Source organism: Paramormyrops kingsleyae, chromosome 2 (genome assembly GCF_048594095.1).
Source record: "Paramormyrops kingsleyae isolate MSU_618 chromosome 2, PKINGS_0.4, whole genome shotgun sequence".
Taxonomy (NCBI): domain Eukaryota; kingdom Metazoa; phylum Chordata; class Actinopteri; order Osteoglossiformes; family Mormyridae; genus Paramormyrops; species Paramormyrops kingsleyae.
The window spans coordinates 21,449,594-21,468,542 of NC_132798.1; the positions used below are offsets into that span (position 1 = coordinate 21,449,594).

Genomic DNA, 18,949 nt, shown 5'->3' on the forward strand with positions numbered 1-18,949 from the left:
TCCAGCATGACTGTGCCCCAGGGTCCATAATGATATGGTTGAGTGAGTTTGGTGTGGGAGAACTTATCTGGCCTGCACAGAGCCCTGACTTCAACCCCATTCAACACCTTTGGGATGAACTAGAATGAAGATTGTGAGCCAGACCTTCACGTCCAATATCAGTGCCTGACCTCACAAATGCTCTTCAGGATGAATAGGCAGCAATTCCTGTAGACACACTCCTAAACCTTGTGGACAGCCTTTCCAGATGCCTATGGATTTAGAATGGGATGTCATAATAGTTCCTGTAGGTGTACTGGCAAGGTGTCCCAACACTTTTGTCCATACAGTCTATGTCTGAAGGATTTTTGGTTGTGGTTTTGGTATATTAAGCCAGGTTAAGCTTTTTCCTTATAATGGGCATCAATGTTAAGGAAATGGCTTTGGGGAGATGAAGTTCAAACTCGGATGATTTCGGTTTCGAATTTTTTTTACAGGTGGAAGTATTTATGCTGAGGCAGGTCCAAGCTGAATTTATGCCTCAACATGATGCAGGCAGTCCTTAGACACACGTGCTGTGTGTGGACGGGCACTGGCTTGTTGAAAGACTGTACCAGGGTGCTGTCTCAGGAGGGGTAAGACATATGGACGCAGGATGTCACTGACGTACTGCTGCGCCGTCAGGGTCCCCCGAATCATTACCAGTGATGACCTGAAGTCATACTCTATGGCTCCCCACACCATGATGCCAGGAGTAACACCGGTGTGGCTCTGGACAACATTGGTAGGATTGGTCCTCTCCCCTAGGTGCTGCCATACACACACACGATGGTCATCCGTGGTAATGCAGAACAGAGATTCATCGCTGAACATGGTATGACACCATTCGTCCTCAGTCCATGCCTTCCAGTTACAGCACCACTCCAAACCCAGCCCTCTCTGCACTGGTGTTAACAGCAGTCTACGCATAGGACAGTTAAGTCGTAGTCCGGCTGATGCCAGTCATTGAGACAAGGTGCAGGATAACATGGGGTTCTGTAATGCTTGGCACACAATACGACGATCCTCCCTTGGTTCGTTCTGTCTTGGGTGACCGGAACCTTCACAACATGTGTGGATGCCCTCGTGCCCATTGGTTCCAATATCTGGCGAATGTGACATCTGCATGCCTCACATGCCAGGCAATTGCACAATAAGACCACCTGGCCTCATCCAAACCCACAATGTGACCCCTATCAAACTCCGTCAAATGCGGGTAATGCTGTCTAATGCGTCTACAAGGCATCCTCTGTATCTGGTCACTAGACATGCCAGCTCCTTGCAAATCATTTACAAACCCATCGCTGGTCTGCATGTGTACCAAATTACATCCAAATTGGACCATTACTTCTGGGTGCTTAACTTTTTTTTGTCACTGAGTATGATTAAAAAAAACCTTGAACTTAAGCGTAAAAGCATCAAACAACCACTGGTAACTGTTGTATACAGTTATTTTGACAGTTCTATGCCCAAGTTCAAGGTGAATTCTATACCGAGAATGTTCATTTAAATAAATAAAAAATTACATCTGAAACACCAGAAAGAAATTAAATGCTCCAAACTGATGTCTACACAGAACTTTTAATATCAAAACCATTTTCCTTTTTCTATGATTACAGAAAGTGTGTATCACAAAAGATGTACTTCAAACTTTTGCAAGTGCAGCAGTTGTGGAAGGCTGTTTCAGCACTAAGGATGTCAGACTTGGTCTCTGAAGGGCTGACGCAGACAGGGGCGCTTTAATGCACGGGTTCTCCCAGGCTGACGCAGACAGGGGCGCTTTAATGCACGGGTTCTTCCAGGCTGACGCAGACAGGGGCGCTTTAATGCACGGGTTCTCCCAGGCTGACGCAGACAGGGGTGCTTTAATGTACGGGTCCTCCCAAGCTGACACAGACAGGGGCGCTTTAATGCACGGGTTCTCCCAGGCTGACGTAGACAGGGGCGCTTTAATGCACGGGTTCTCCCAGGCTGAAGCAGACAGGGGCGCTTTAATGCACGGGTTCTCCCAGGCTGACGCAGACAGGGGTGCTTTAATGTACGGGTTCTCCCAAGCTGAAGCAGACAGGGGCGCTTTAATGCACGGGTTCTCCCAGGCTGAAGCAGACAGGGGCGCTTTAATGCACGGGTTCTTCCAGGCTGACGCAGACAGGGGCGCTTTTATGCACGGGTTCTCCCAGGCTGACGCAGACAGGGGCGCTTTAATGCATGGGTTCTCCCAGACTGAAGCCCACGTGGCTCACTAACAAGGGGCCTCAACCACCTTTGTTTAACATTTTAATAACACCCCACCCTCCCTTAGCAAAATGTTATCAATACAGGTCCCGCCCCACCCCCCGTCCACAATATACCATAGTAGTAAAAAAAATAAAATAAAGATAAAAAAGTGGGGGGGGCCTCTAACACATAAAATGGCCCAAAGACCTCTTGACCAAATAAACGCAGCATAATATGGTGCCTCCATAAGTGTCCAAAGGACATCATGCATCATCAGAAAATGAAATAGACCCTCCAGGACACGTTGCAGCAGAATGTGAAGACGCGGAACATTACTTGGTTTCTTGGTTTTGACAAACCAAGAAACAGAAAAGCACGGAATAGTCCTCAGACATCTTCATTCCAAATGCAAGTCAGTAACCTGTCACAGGCCCTGGTTACCCGGTGTTGAGAGGCAGCCTCACAGCCTGCAGTCCGTTCAAAAACCAGGCAGGATCTCCATAGTGCAGATGACAGGAGTCCAGGCTGCACCGTGTTCACCGCGTACATTAGGTTGCCACCTCTGCATCCAGGTGAGTGCAATCGAGTACCAATTATGTATCTATGACTGACACACGCAACCACACACAGGGAAGGAGTTTATAAATAATGTACAGAATAAGGGGAGCAAAAAATACCAGATTAACAGCATGATGTTCACAGACAAATCATCCACTCTTCAGTGATGCTGAAGAGCAGGGTTGCGCCATTGTTACTGCAGATGTGATTTTCTCTCAAGAACAGCTGGTTATTTCAGACTTCAGCATATTACTGTGCACTGTGATGGCTGTGTCCCCTCCCACTAACCCTCCCCCTCAGGCACAGGGTGCACAGTCAGGGGTGCAAACTCATCAGGGGTGAATAAGGTGGAAGGGATGTACAGAAGCAAAAATGGAAAAGTATCAGATTTCAGTTTGCTGTATTTTTTGACCCCAATTTGGTGCCCAAAGCAAACCAAGTACATTGGGGGGAAAAAATCACTACAAATGGGACACCAATTGGGCCATCCGCAGCTAACGGGCATTCAGCTGGCTTTGAGGCTAAAGCGAAAAGCACCAGCTCCACTACACCACCGACGACATGTGTTTGTGAGACGGCAACATTGAAAGCTTCAGCTTACATTACTGACAAGCGATTAGCATACACTGAGCTAAAAGTTAACCTACCTCACCTTCGCTATAAAGTCATAGGCGGTGATGACAAAAATTAAAACAAATATACGACCACACTTCACACTTCAGGCTGATCAGGCTTTTCTGGAGTGCTGTAACTGCCCTCTGTCATGTTTCACAGATACTAAACAAACCCACACTGCATGCCACACCTGCGTACCTGCGTCTGGGAGACGATCGCTGTCTTTGGTTAATGCTGGACCGCATTTACTGTACTTCAAGGAGTGGCAATCATCGAACCCTCTTCAGTCTACAGATACGCTGCATTTGCGAGTGAGAGTTTGAAGCCAGGAGCTTTTTTGTTTTTCCCAGGAGAGGATATGTTTACCCATGTCTCCATCCTCACAGACCCCCCCCCCCCCCGTTTCAAAAACTCATCGGATCTACATAAATCACACGTGCCCTATATTGGGCTCAAAATGGCAAAATTTCACCGAAAGATGACTAGTTTGCATCCCTGGCAGTAAGAGCTGTGGGGGACGGAACAGCTGCCTGTGCATCTGTCTCAAAGCCCCCCAGGAGGTATTAGAGCTCAGACCCCCAGCATTTGCTGACAGTACAGCTCCGTCTCCAGCATTGTGCACCACATATTAAATGTTTGCAGAACCTCCCAGGTCTTTGTCCAAATCAGCCATTATTACCCTGCGTGACGATGGCTAGTGCAGGAATACACCAGATACCTGCAAACCAGCAACCTGCCAGCAAGATGGAAAGAGTGCAGGAGGAGATGGGCAAAGATGGCAGCTCCCACAGTGCCATGTTCCACAGGGATCTAAAGTTAGGCAGAGCAGGTGGTGGTGAAGTCATACCGGAACACAGCACTCCTGATGGGCAACCCCCCCCCCCCCCCGTAATACATACCCAAGGTGAACTGCTACAGATTGCATCAGAATGCAGGTCTCCCACACCCACCAAAAAGGCCAACCTAGCATATGCAGCAGCCTGCTAAGATCCATTGAAGAGCTCTGCCAAAAACCCACAAATGTGTCATATTTACCTGAAGCCTGCGGAAGAGACAGGGCTTCACTTCGTGGCACACAGCTCCCTACCCCACCCTGCCAGACACGCCCCACCCCGCCTCTGGCCCTACACGATAGTGTTGAGGGAGCAGATGCTGGTACGGGCGGACACAGTGGTCATGGTGCTACCCATCGGGGTATCCGGGGACACCAGGAAGGTGCTGCTGTCAACAGAGTCCTCATGCTCCACCGGGGGGCGCCCTGATGTGGAGCCCTCCTCTTGGGTAGCTCGCTGAGGATGGCAGGGCTCGACGCTGGAGGGGTGGCCATCTGTGGTGACTGAGCCATCTCTTCCTGCAAAAAGCAGTCAGTCAGTAAACAGCCAGCATGTGGGTCACCAGGGGGCAGCGGCATCCCAGACACTACAGACCCAGAACAGCTCGGGATTCATGGTGCTGCCCAGTTATGTGGAGCTGCAGCAGCTGCCTGAGATCAGCAGGAGGCTAAATGGTGCAGGCGAATCCAAAGAGATCCACGAACTACACCATTCTTCTAATTATCTTCATTTTCAAATTATACCCCATCCATCCATCCATCCATCGGACATGGGGAGGATATGGAGGGCCAGGGCTTCCCCCAGGCAATCTCAGGTGTGACATTACAGCGCCCCCTGCTGAGCCAGCAGGACAGCCCCAGAACCCCATACAGTCAGGACCACAAGGGAGACAGGCGGGTCGTACCCAAATCCACATAAAGCATGGCATCGGGGCTGATGGAGGCCTCGTATGGCGGGGGTGGGTCCTCCGGGGGTGGCATGTCAGGGTACTTGAATGCGGCGTAGGGAGGGGGCGGCTCATGAAAGCGAAAAGCCCCACCGGCGCCATCGTCGGACAGCCGCAGGGGTGCGAGGCTGGCTCCGAACCCTCGCGGGTCATACTCAAACCCAGGCATCCTACGACCTCGGCCAAAGGGGTGCACTGGGGGAGGGAGACGAGGCCGTTACTAGGCAGTTCACGAGAGTCAGGGGGGCTGGGGAGAGGCAGGCGCTTACAGTTTTCCCCAATGAGAGTCTCAATATGCTGGCGGCGGCGCTGGCGGAGCCGGTGGATGGTGAAGAGCAGCAGCGAGAGAACAAGGAAGGAAGAGACACAGCTGACCATCAACCGCAGACCGCTGGCCATGGAGTCAAAGAGACCGTTTCCATCTGGGTGGGGGAGAGGCAAACGTGAAGGACAGACTTTCAGCAACTGACATTTACAAAACCGAATCTCAATAACTGCCTTCCCAATATACATCTACACAAAGCAAGTGATAAAAGAATCAGTGCAGCAGCACAAACGCGCCGGGAAAGGGTCAGGGTGCACTACACCCCAATCTTCAGTTTCACCAGAGTCATTTCAATACACAAGTCACCGTCTTGAACAGGGGTGGCCAATCTTATCCGCAAAGGGCCGGTGTGTATGCAGGCTTTTGGGATAACCTGTTCAAACCCAGGTGTGACTCTTCAGCCAATCAGTCCTTTAATTAGTAATCTAATTAGGGAGTTGCAGCAAAAACCTTAATACACACCAGCCCTTTGCGGATAAGATTGGCCACCCGTGGTCTTGAAGATAGACTGGGACAGCAAACACCAGTTTTTGACATCTTGAGGAGAGAGACCTGGATGCCTCCTCACTTAATTATATGCCTATTTCAAACCTTCCATTCATTAGGGAAGGTTACCAAGAAAGTAATTCTTAAATCAAATCAATAACTAAACATAAATGCCTACTTCGATTTCAAATCAGGATTCCATCAACATCACAATACTGACACTGCTCTCGTAAAGATATTAAATGACATTTGCCTGAATACAGACTCGGGTAAAACTGCCCTGGCATTCTTAGACCTTCGCGTAACCTTTGATATTTTCGATTGTGAAACACTGCTAGACAGGTTAGAAAATTGGGTCAGACTCTGGGGAAGCGTCCATGAAGGTTCAGGGCCTTCTTAGAATGCAGGTGTTATTTTGTCTGTAGCAGCACTTATGAGAGAAAACCGGCAAGCCATACGGAGTCCTACAGGGATCCATTCTTAGGCCACTCTTGTTCAGCCTATACATGCTCCTTCTTGGTAAGAGTACAAGGTGGCTTATAGCTATGCAGACAACACCCAGATGCATTTAGCTCTCTCACCAAATGACTTCAGACCCATTGCCTCATTGTGTTTGTGCCTTGAAAAAGTGGGATGCTGAACTATCTCCACTGGGAACTTTTGCAGCTCCTGGCCACTTGTGTGCCACTTTCGCACTGCACAACAGGAACTGGGACCTTTATGCTAAATAAGCAAGGAAGACGCAAAAGGCTCCTAGGTAAAACCTCACACAAAATTTTATATGAAACTACACAGCCACCCCCAAACAATGGTATTCATTGTTGCATGAACTGTACCCGATGTACAAAAAAAAATCCATTTGCTCAATTTTTGCTCTACTAATTCTCTCATTTCCCCACACTTGCCTTAAATTGCAAGTTGAGTGGCAGTACCTGATGTCAACCAATCTCCTCCCCAGTAGTGTGTTAGAACAAAAAGTACCTAGTCTTGCGTAGATACTAAACAAGGGTTCCGGAATAGCCTCCGGAGGAACTTCAAAATCGAGCCCAATCGCCGTGTTGTGACAAAAGTTCCTGGTTCGGGAACAAGGTTCTGGTTCTTGAAAAAAGTTCCTGCAGTGTTAAAGCGCACACAAAGAGGGAAGTGTTACGGCTCGCTAAGACTGCAACATAAAAAACGGGAGACCAACAATAAGGTAATAATTTAGGAAAACTAGATCAAAACACAAGGGAAAAAACCCATCTAGAGGTAAGCGTTTATCTATGCCTGGTTGAAATGCAAAATGCAGGAATAAAATGCAGGGGTGCGTGACTGTCAGAAAATAATGAGAGAGGAGCAGAAGCTGTCCAGAAAATATCTGCAGGTGTTTTTAGACCCAAACCGGCACCAGGTGTGGGCAATTAATGACCCCACTGCAACATGCAGCCACTGCATGGCCACTACACTGACTGCAGGAAGAGCAAGGGGGTCGTAACACTTCCCACCCCAAGAGGGTTCCTACAGGAAACCTAAAGAAAAAATAATAATAATTAAAAAAAATTTTAAATAAATCAGGAGACCCACTACGACCCGGTCCCATCTCAAGTTCCCCCAGCATCCCCAGAGCCAAAGGTAAACTAGAGAAACAAAGAATAGAACCTACCACAGAGTAATTATGCTCAAGACAAAGCATCAGCAATGACATTATCAATACCTCTAACATGCATTCTCTTTAGGGGATATGGCTGAAGAATAAGACTCCAGCGCATAATCTGATTAGAGTTCCGCATCCTGTCAAATACCAATGGGTTGTGATCAGTGTAGACAGTAATAGGACTACAGGCATTACTCAAATAAATTTCAAAAAGCATAGAACAGCCAGGACAAGGGCTAAAGCCTCCTCCTCCACAGTAGAATAGCCCAACTGGTGGCTGTAAAATTTCTTTGAGATATAAACATACTGGACGTTCAACTCCATCAGGAGCTATCTGGAGAAGAACAGCGTCCGCACCCCAGTCACTGGCATCAACAGCTAACTGAAAAGGTTCTTCAAACCTTGGAGCAGCCAGGACAGGAGCATTAGCTAGTAGCGCTTTAGCAGCCACAAAGGCCTGTTGGGTGGCATCTGTCCACTCAAAAGGAATTTTACTACTAAGGAGGTTAGTCAAACGAGTGAAAACTGTTGAGAAATTCTGGCAAAACCCTCTATAGTACCATACCATTCCCAAAAACCACCGCAATTCCCGGCGACTGGAAGGCACAGAAAAATTACAAATGGCCTCAACTTTGGCACTTATGGGACGAACCTGGCTCCGACCAACCACCTTACCCAAATAGGTAACTGTTGCCTTGCCAAACTCACTTCACAAGGTTAACCGTGAGATCAGCACTGGATAAATGTTGAAAAAGCTCCTTAAATCTGCCCAAGATGTTCTGGCCAGGTGGAACTAAACACAACTACATCATCCAGGTAAGTCTCACACCCAGACATTCCGCATAAGACATAGTTGATAAATCGTTGGAAGGTGGCAGGTACATTCCGAACCCCAAAAGGCATAACTTTGTATTGAAGGAAGTTATCTGCAGTAATAAAAGCAGATAGCTCTCTAGCACGCTGGGTCAAAGGCACTTGCCAATACCCCTTTACTAAATCAAATTTACTAATGAATTTAGTTGAGCAATCATCCACACAGGGAAGGGGAAAACAGTCTGGTTTTGTATCAGTATTCAGCTTTCTATAATCTGTACAAAACCTCCATCCGGCTTACCCACCTGCAAGCAAGGCGAGCTCCATGGGCTAAAACTGGGCTCAGCCAAATCATTTAACAAATATTCCACCTCTTTCCTCAATATTGCCCTTTTTGTGGGATTTACTCGATAGGCATGTTGTTTAATAGGCTGGGCTGCACAAACATCGATATTTTGTTCAATGACTGTGGTACGAGTTAGCACATCTGGAAAGAGAGATGGAAAAGCATCAACCAACTCAATAATGTCAGTCCTTTCCCTGTCAGAGATGTTTATGCAATTCTGCCCGCATCTCGGAATTATTTAACCGTCCCTCAGTAATCTCAGGAGACAGTACAACCACCCCCATCTTGTTCTTTCTGCAATAGCATCGCCTCAAGCAACCTGCTACAAATAGGAGGGGGATGTGCAGGAGGAGTTATCAACCCAACAGGTACAAGAGAGGAAATAAGCTTTAAGAAGATTAACATGACAAACCTGCACCTTCTTCCAGTCAGATGTATTTATCAAATAGTTGTGATCAGAGAGGCGTTTACCAACCATGTAGGGACCAGCAAAATGGGCCTGGAATGGACTACCAATAATAGGTAACAAGGCCAACACCTGATCCCCTTTTTCAAAAACCTGAGTCTCAGCCTTACCATCGAATAAATGCTGCATCTTACACAAATTTTGTTAGCGCTTTTCTGGCTGCGGCACGGGCTTCATAGAGGCGACATCTGAACCCACTAACATAATCCAAAACATTATCAGGAGGTGATTTAGTACTCCACTCATCAGCCAAAATAACTCGTTGGGACTAAACCCAATACTCTCCAGGGCAACCTCACGAATAGCCAATAATAGCCTTGGAAGACGTTCCTCCCAGTCACTACCAAGTTCAACACAAAAAAGACCTCAACATTGCTTTCAAAGTTTGATGAAATCTTTCCAGAGCTCCCTGACTCTGGTAAGCACTTGAAAAGTTATGTTTAACGTTGAGCTAATGCAATGCCCTCGCAAACTGTTTAGACATAAAATTTGTCCCTTGGTCAGATTGTATAACCCGTGGGATCCCAAAAGGGGACATAAAACTGGTCATAACCCTGAGGATTGAACAAGAGGTAATGGACCGAAGCGGATAGGCAGAAGGGTAATGAGTGGACTGACACATGATAGTCAAAAGATAGCAATGCCCAGCTTGTGAATGAGGGAGCGGCCCTACACAATCCACAAGCAAGTGTTCAAACGGTGTACTCACAGCAGGAATAGGCTGTAAAGGGGTCACATGTACCTTCTGGTTGGGTTTGCCAGTTATTTGACAAATATGACACTCTCTGATGTACATTGAGATATCCTTCTTCAACCCAGGCCAGAAGAACCTACAGGTCACCCGATCATAGGTCTTTCTAACACCCAGATGTCCAGCTGTTCCTGCATGGGAACGCTCCAACACCATCTTCCTGAACTTAACTGGGACCACTACCTGAACTAAGATTTTACCAAAACTCTCTCATCTCAGTCCATCTCCGACACAACAACCCTTCATGTAAATAATATGAAGTCTCACCCTCAAGACCATCATCAGGTTCCACTAAGGCCAAAACCTTTTTAACCCTCTGGGATCTAGAGGTAGGGAACACTTTCACTGACTGGGGCATGGTCACACATTTCATTAAATATCATAAACTTAATTAATGGCAAATAAATCATTTCTTATATATTTGTTTTGCCATTAAACTCATCTTAATATTAGTGTACTTTGTAAATATGCCAGATTTATGTGAAGTTTGTAATTTGACATCAAAGTATAGACATTGCAAAATGCAGTTTGGAACACTTGCAGAAACGTTATAAAACTACATAGTAAGCAATGGTGGAAGTTTGTTTTGATCCCAGATATCTGATCACCAAAGTCTTGGCTACATGAAGATGACTAAATGGTGTACTTGCGACATGCAGCTGGATAAATAAATAATAATAAAATAAAAAACCTAACTCGTGTCACTATTTCTGGCCTCCTTCCATTGAATATGTAGGAGCTCTTATGTGTATGCATGAGCCATTCACACCTGGACTTAAGAGTTAAAAAAATCTTAGGAAAAAGTAGGACCTAAGAGCATTGTATAAAGCTGCTAAAAGTAACTTTCAGCAAAGTCTAAGCCCAATTCCTAAGTGCTGACGGAGCCAGCATTTAAGTGTCGTGAAATAAGGACTACAAATAAAATCCTGCCCCAAATACTGAGTTCAACCAATAGAGGAGCTGCACGGTGAATATATTAGTGACATTAAACTGTTAATGTAGAGCTTTATACAACATACTATTCTGTGATCATACCTTTAATTTGTTGTACGAAAATCTACCTAGCACATCACCAATCAATTTCCACTAATAGATGACTCATAGCAAGACATTGGATTCTAAAAGAAAACCAAACTGGACGACAAACAAAATGGTTCTTTTGGCACAGTTGGTGCTTAAATGGAAGCAGAAGTTTGGCCCAGCTGTTACAAGCACGGACAAAAAAAGCTTAGGAGGCTATTGCAAGCTCCGTAAATGCTTTGTCACCTCGGACAAGGCGTTCAGCAGAGGAATGTGAAAAAAGGTGGTATAATGTTGACCTCGTGAAAGGAAATCAGTTTATAAAGCAAGCATGCAAGCTACAGGTTTGTATCATTACTTACATTGCTCTTATGACCCTCGCTATAATAGATCATAATAATAATAATAATAATAATAATAATAATAATAACAACAATAACATTTTTCCAGTTGCCAAAAACATTTCATCATTATCAACTTCAGTTCAACTGTAAGCGCATTGTTAGGTGACGTAGGAGATTGTATCTGGTTCCTAATTAGGTTGCTAACAAAAATAATGCCTTCACGATCAAGCCTGTATCTTTTTATCAACTCGTTATCATCCTAAATCCGCAGTACGTCCTTTCTTTCATGGAAAGTGCGCGGCCTCCGTCTGGGTGCGCGTAGTCATAACCGGCTTAGGAGTCCTCCCCAGCTCTCTTAAATAATTTAGGAGCTGAGACCAAGTCTTAACACTTAATAATATTTTCACAAGGCACTTATTCTTAAGTCTGGGAGTAGGAGCACGTTACTCTTAGAATTGTGAGGCATTTAAGAGTGAAATTTTACTCTGAGAAGTTTTATGCATACCGGCCCTGATGGGGATGTATCTGGATCGCATTTCACCGCTGCGTTGTTCATCAAATTACCATGCGAATGCGATCTGAATACGCGGTAATGCAGCTATTTAGAATGTGAATAGCGATCTTCGGGTGACAGCGGTACTACACGCCCCCGATGCAGGTAAAACAAAGTAAGGTGACATGGTTTACTTTTTTGCCGATTTAACATAATTTTAAAAACTTTAAATACTTCTGACAATGGACGTTTTGAAAAGAAGAGAGATTACAGAGGGACCTTAAACCCAGACAAACCTGAGTCTAATTTACCAGTCCCTGATTCTACCAGACAATCTTGTAAATCCAGTGGGCTTAAACTATTGGACAAACCACAGCCAAATGGGTTAAATTGCCATCAACACTCCAATCTCCCCCCTTGGGCAAGATCTTCAACAGGCAAACTAGTCACCTCGGGGAGATGGATGGAACCCTCATGTCTCTCACATCCCCTTAATTGTTTAGCCATTGCTCTAATGACAGCACAGGCAGGAAAAAAAAATGAGGGAATTTATTCCCACACTCATCCAACCCCTGAGATGCAAACAGAGGACTTCCCACCACAGGCGGTGATACGACTTTGTTTTCCCAAACATTTCCCCCCCCAGCCAGGTCATTTCCCTGGATAACTTCCACCCCAGGTACAGGGAGAGACGAACATACCCCAACAACTACATTACCGGTGACCAAGCCAGAAGATACATAAGCACAATGTAATGGTACTTCCAAAAACCCCATTTCAATTCCTGTAATCAATACATGGGACCCAGTGGCAGCCTCATCAGAAAGAGGCACTACTCCCTCCAACAAAAATGACTGAGCAGCCCCCGTATCCCTCAGAATATGCACAGGCACATTAGCCTGACCAGGCAGAGACACTGAACCAAAGGTAATAAATGGCAAGTAATCACTAACACCACAGCCAACCCTGTGCTCACTAATACCTCCAGCCAGACAGGCTCGGTAAGACCCGTCCTGAGAGGATGCAACCAATGCAACAGATTGAAACTTACCCTTCTTCATAGCATGGCACTCAGATTTTATGCCCAGGTTTTTATTTCACATTAAAAACAGGCAACATCAGATTTCACATCAGGCACCTTAGTAGGAGCCCTAGGCGGTGACACATGGCTAGGCCCAGTCCCAACAGGCCTTCACCTACCCCTGAATGGACCCCTGTACTATAAACTTTGTAGCGCAACAATGATGTTAAAGAAAACTTTCATACCCGAAATGACGAACATGCACATTGCTGTTATAACCTGGGTTGTGGGGCAATTAGCTTTAGGCCAGGGGTCTCCAACTCCGGTCCTGGAGAGCTAATATCCAGCAGGTTTTCTGTCCCACTTGGCTTCTGATGAGCCACACCTGTTTCTGGTATTTACCTGAGAACAGGTGTGGCTCATCAGAAGCCGGGTAGGATAGAAAACCTACTGGATGGTAGCTCTCCAGGACCGGAGTTGGAGACCCCTGCTTTAGGCTATGTGCAAACACACAACTGCAAAACCCCAGCACACACACACACACACACACACACACACACACACACACACACACACACACACACACACACAAATACTCTCTCTCAAATAAAACAAACCAGGCGAGTTTAAATCACTGGGTGTCACCGACAAACAAACCGTTTACTGTACCGATAAGCACTCCTTCCCTAATTCACCCATCCATAACTAACTTCACCTTACTAGTCTTCCACGGCTAACCAAGCTGATGGCAACTTTGAACGGTAAACTCGTGGGTAGGCAACAGACTGAAAACGCAGTCAGTCACCAGACCCCAAAGGATGCCTCTAGCAGTTAGCCGCAGACACAACAAACAGAAAAAAACAAAAAGCACTCCGAAGGAAGAGTCGTAACGGACTAAACTGGAACGCTCTACCTACAGGAGTGTACCCTGTTCGCAAAACACGACACACAGCAAGTTCTTACCCACCTGAAAACCTGCACCACCAAGTATCCTGGAGGAGCCCCCAAATTTTTTATGTTACGACCGGCTCGTGTAAGACCACAACATAAAAAAGGGAGACCAACAAGGTAAAATAATGAGAGAGGAGCGGAAGCTGTCCAGAAAATATCTGCAGGTGCTTTTATACCCAAAGCGGCGCCAGGTGTGGGCAATTAATGTCCCCACTGCAACATGCAGCCACTGCATGGCCACTGCACTGACTGCAGGAGGACCAAGGGGGTCGTAACAGGAAGGTTGCAACTTAAGTACCCTAGGTTCTAGGTAGGCACTTAGACTACACTACAACCCATGTCAAAAATCTTGCTGTAGTGATGGATGGGAGTCTCCGTTTCAGTGACCACATTAAAGCTATACACCACTTACATCGTATTCTGTCTTAAATTTAATGTTCCATCTACCTGCTCAGGGACTACAAGTGGAAAATAGCAATACTTGCAAAATCCTGGTACAATGCAACTTTTGTTGTTTTATACAAGGTTAAATGTTTTATTGTGGACTGTCCCTGTTTAAATAAATGTAAATTAAACCAGCACTTTGACATCTCAGAAATATAGGTCAGGTCTGCGATTTTGGGTTCAGCACTGTTTTGGCAGTGTGGGTCTGTTGTACCAGAATCCAGGCAGGTGAACTTGCAGCACTGGCGGGGGTCCTTGCGGAAATGCTGGCAGCCTTGCGGTCGCTCGCACAGTGCCGCCACGCACATCTCTGGCTCGCCGGCGTGACATGTGCAGCTCAGGCATGGGTCGTCTCCCTTGGGCGTGAAGTAGTAGCCCTCGCTCACCACATTGTCCATGATGTCCACACACGTCTGTCCTGCCAAAGAAAGGGCAGCAGTTACTCTCACTGCCAGCAGGGGGTGAAAAAGTGCCACAACACTAATGCCTCAGGTGGGGCTAACAGAAGCTGATGGAAGCTGGTTCACACCCATCAGCTCAGGCTGTGTCTGGAGCTACACATTCCAACATGCAGAGAACATTCCAGAGAAAGAGATCCAAGAGACATGCTGCCCGACATGGTGGCCATACAGACACAGGCCTCTAAGAAGGCCGGCCACAGTCAGCAAGGCGGACATACTCCGCTTGCAGAGGAAGGGGAATTTCCTGGTGCAATTCTCAGCGTGCCAGCTGTGAAGGCCACGCTCGTTCATGCTCTTCATTTGGAAGCGCTGCAGCTGGGCACAGAAGACGCTCTCCGGGCTGGGCGAGGCCTCAGCGAAACCGGTCAGGCCTTCGGGAGGCAGGAACACCTGCATGGGACCTGAACGAAGCAAGAGAGGTGATGAGAAACAGAGACTCAGCAATCCTGCCCCCACCCGCCACACCACCCAAAGCTCACCCTTATTCGTCACCTCCCATTGGCCACCCTAGCCCTAGCTTACCCTTATTCGCCACCTCCCACTGGCCCTCCAGGCTGTGGTTCTTGGTCACAGTTACATACTGGTAGCCGACCCAGAACCTGCAACACAGCAGCCACAGCAACAACAGTTACTAGCACTAATCAGAGAGGGCGGGGCGGGCAGACAGGCGGAGAGGAGGAGGGCGGGGCGGGCAGACAGGCGGAGAGGAGGAGGGCGGGGCGGGCAGACAGGCGGAGAGGAGGAGGGCGGGGCGGGCAGACAGGCGGAGAGGAGGAGGGCGGGGCGGGCAGACAGGCGGAGAGGAGGAGGGCGGGGCGGGCAGACAGGCGGAGAGGAGGAGGGCGGGGCGGGCAGACAGGCGGAGAGGAGGAGGGCGGGGCGGGCAGACAGGCAGAGAGGAGGGCGGCAGAGCAAACAGTGGACATGCTTACTTGCATTGATCCTTGCGACCGCACACTGTCTCGTCCACCTCGATTTGCAGGATGAACTGCAGCTCCTCGCTGGTGACAAAGGTGGCCAGCCAGCCATTTACCCTCTGGCACGTCTCCAGTGCCTGCCAGTAGCTCTTGCTCTCGGGGTAGACCCGGTAGCAGCTGGCTGTCTGCTCGTAGTGGTGCCACCCGGTGGGGCATTTCCCTGTGGCAGAGCAGAGGGTGTCTCATGCACTGAGCGTGACCCCGGGGGCTGCATCAGAGCACCACAATCCTCAAAGGGCTGGCACTGGGTCTTTTACTCTGATACCAAACTTTATACCAAAACCTGTAGCTTTAAACCATTAAATACAACTGAGGTGGGATCAGAGGTGTTACCGGCATGCCTCAGTGGGCTGAATACCTAACAGACATCTACCAAGACTGGCAAGGAGCACATGCCCCATACTTCAGCGGGAGAGGGCAGCGTCTTACTACTGAAGCGTATGGGTTGGGCCACGCCCACAACGTCCTCCGCCTGTTCCAAGCCGATCCCGTGGTGGAAGCGCGCCTCTCTTGTAGCTGCAGGTGGCATCACACACAGGACGCTCTTGTCACCAAAGCCACGGGGCCAGCCAACACCACTCCCCAGGACAGCCCCCCCGGCACCAACCGTGTGGATTTTAAGGAACATATCAGAACTGGAGACAACAGAGGGAGCAGGCGAGTGTGTGTGGGTTCTGTGTCACTCACGGGGACAGTGCAGCTCGTCACTCCTGTCCTCGCAGGCCGTCCAGCCATCACACCGCCAGGACATAGGGATGCACTGCATCCTGCCGCTGCGGCAATCGAACTGCCCGGAAGGACAGTGCGGCTCTGAAATGGGAGGGGGGCGTCAGCTGGGGCGCGGTGGCATACAACAAAAACACTGCTGTGCCCAAGAAAGGGAGCAGAAACGCCACTTGAAAGCAAGCATCGCATTGGAAAACCGCTGCATTTATCCAAGGGGCCACCAATGACAAACAGTGAGCTCCCAGCCACATGCCATTGGCCTTCTTCAGTTAGGGTGGGGTGCAGCTCCATTCCAGCAAACGATCAGGGAGAAACGCCTCCCCAGGTTAAACCTGGCAAGAACCCCCCCCCCCAAATAAATACACAAAGGCAAACGAGGGGAGCAGGCGATCAGGCTGTTCAGGAGAGCCACTCTGCAAGCTGATTTCTGGGTACCTGTCAGCCGCCGAGCTGCAGTGAGCCGGGAACCTGCAACAAAATATGGGACAGGAATAAGCACAGCACCACCAAGCAACTGTCACTAGTTCCACATACCAGCACACAAGGTGCTGTGGGAGCACTAGGTCACTATACATATTCTCATGGGGTGAACACTCACGACTTTAACAGTGTTAAACAAGTTAATACAACGCCATCTCGTCAATTTACATAGTTATTTGCATATTGAGCCAAAGCGCCAAGACTAAATATATAAACACATTTAGACAGCTGAGCAAGAGATCAGCAAAGGATCTACAGCTTCTGGGTACTTCAAGAAAGGGGACAGACACTGCTAACAATTTATGTGAAGACATACCGATACATAATGTATTACTACAACAACAACAACAACACATAATCGATGTCTAAATTACTCAGCGTGCTGCTGCAAATCATTTTCCTTAGGAATTAATACAGTGATCAAGTTGCCCTGTTACCGTAAGCCGCTTACACCATCAAGCTGAAATAAAGCCGCTGCTCAGGCTTGTCCTGTCCCGTTCCCCGCGGCTCTCCTCCGCCCCCCACACCGTCCTCACTCCCGCTTAGGGCCGCACACAGCCGTAGAATCACAGCCATACTCCATGGGCCAGTCACTCCTCCGGACACAAAGGGGTCGGACTGCCAACTGTACTACTTCTAAGCAACTTTTATACCGGTCCCACGTTAGCGAGCTAAAAAGCTATCTGGTCAGTTAGCGCGTTGTTTATTGACCCCAGTCTCCCAGCTCGCTAGCTGTTGATACGAGGCGGCCCCGTCCTTCAGCGCTCACCTGTCCGGGGCTGCTCAGTCAGGACGAGGGCGAGGAGGAGGGCGATAGGAGCTAACACGCCGCTGTCCGCTTTCGGCACCATTTATCCCTTGTTCATGAGCGCCGCCCAGCGTCAGGCAAGAAAAGCAAGGCCAACGGCCAACGCACAGCGGCCCGAAAGTTCAGTCAGCACGGCCCCCTAAGGGCAGCGTGGCGTGGCTCCGCACGACCATGGACCCAAAGCGAAAAGCTTCTCAAGACAGCCAGCCAGCGTAGCAGGACAGAAGGATTTCACCGCGCCCGAATCTATCACGCCAGTCCTGACTATCTCTCGGCCTTAGAAACAGAAGATGGCCTCTTCAACGGGATGCGAAGGCGCTGCCGAACCAATGAACGTCAAGTCGAGGGGCGGAGTCTCGTCGTTACGTCAGCCCCCCACCGGACCGTCGGGCAGCAGATACGCACCTTTATTTTTTTAATTAAATCGATACATAACTAGAGGTCTGACCATACCCCAATTTTCCCATTTGTTTGTTGGGTATCATTCAAATCTTCTTCTAATTAAGCCATTTTCCAAATAAATTATTCCAATAAACTGTAACTACAAGACTATTATCAGATTGCCATAATAACCTTAAAAAAAGAGTTTCTTAATGTATAACTCAAAATATCCTTTCCTTCTATTTTAAGATAAGCTGTGAATTCTGCCACTGTTTTTATTGAACCACTACTGAAATGTGTAACGGCGAATAAAATTTCCTGAAGTATTGCATTAACTCAGGGTTGCCAACCTTGATCAGCTGGCTGGCGTGAGATTTTCATTTCGAGACAAGTCTGCACACACATTTACATGTATGTAAGAGTTTTATTACCTTGTAATTGATGTGTAGGGTTTGCAAACTGCCCCAACGCTATTGATGCAGCTAATTTTAGAATTATAATGGGATAATAATAATGTGCCTTGAGATTTCTTGCTTGACAGTAAGTCTTAAAGCGTGTCACGCCAAATGAGTTGCAGGGCTGCCAACTCTCACGCTTTCTCACTCTATAAAATGCCTTTTATAGGTTCATCTCTTGTTGCACTGTCCTGTTTTTATTGTACTTTGTCTTGTTCGGACTGTTTTTTTTTTACCTATTCTTTCTCTTTCTACCAGTGGACTTCTCCCCTCTTTTTCACCATTAAAGCAGAACATCATATTCAAGCTCTTCACATCCCACTCAGCATGCCCCCCCCCCCTCCCCCACTGGATGGCCAGCTTCCGGGGGCCTGATTTGTT

General features: G+C 47.8%; 1 protein-coding gene across 2 annotated transcripts; it reads right to left on the reverse strand.

Annotated features, from left to right (window-relative positions):
• Positions 1 to 1,580: 1,580 nt before the first annotated feature.
• LOC111839290 (integral membrane protein DGCR2/IDD-like) lies at positions 1,581 to 18,067 on the reverse strand. 2 transcript variants are annotated; one of them, XM_023803054.2, is made up of 11 exons: positions 17,694 to 18,067; positions 16,880 to 16,912; positions 16,406 to 16,528; positions 16,148 to 16,234; positions 15,674 to 15,878; positions 15,264 to 15,340; positions 14,960 to 15,142; positions 14,495 to 14,698; positions 5,457 to 5,609; positions 5,146 to 5,382; positions 1,581 to 4,759 (listed from the first exon to the last, which is right to left on the reverse strand). In XM_023803054.2, exons 1-11 carry the CDS (start codon positions 17,773 to 17,775, stop codon positions 4,533 to 4,535), a joined length of 1,611 nt encoding a protein of 536 aa, XP_023658822.1. In that variant the 5' UTR covers positions 17,776 to 18,067; the 3' UTR covers positions 1,581 to 4,532. The 2 variants fall into 2 exon arrangements, with proteins under 2 accessions (XP_023658822.1, XP_023658823.1); XM_023803055.2 differs by lacking the exon at positions 17,694 to 18,067 and adding an exon at positions 17,376 to 17,681.
• Positions 18,068 to 18,949: the final 882 nt, after the last annotated feature.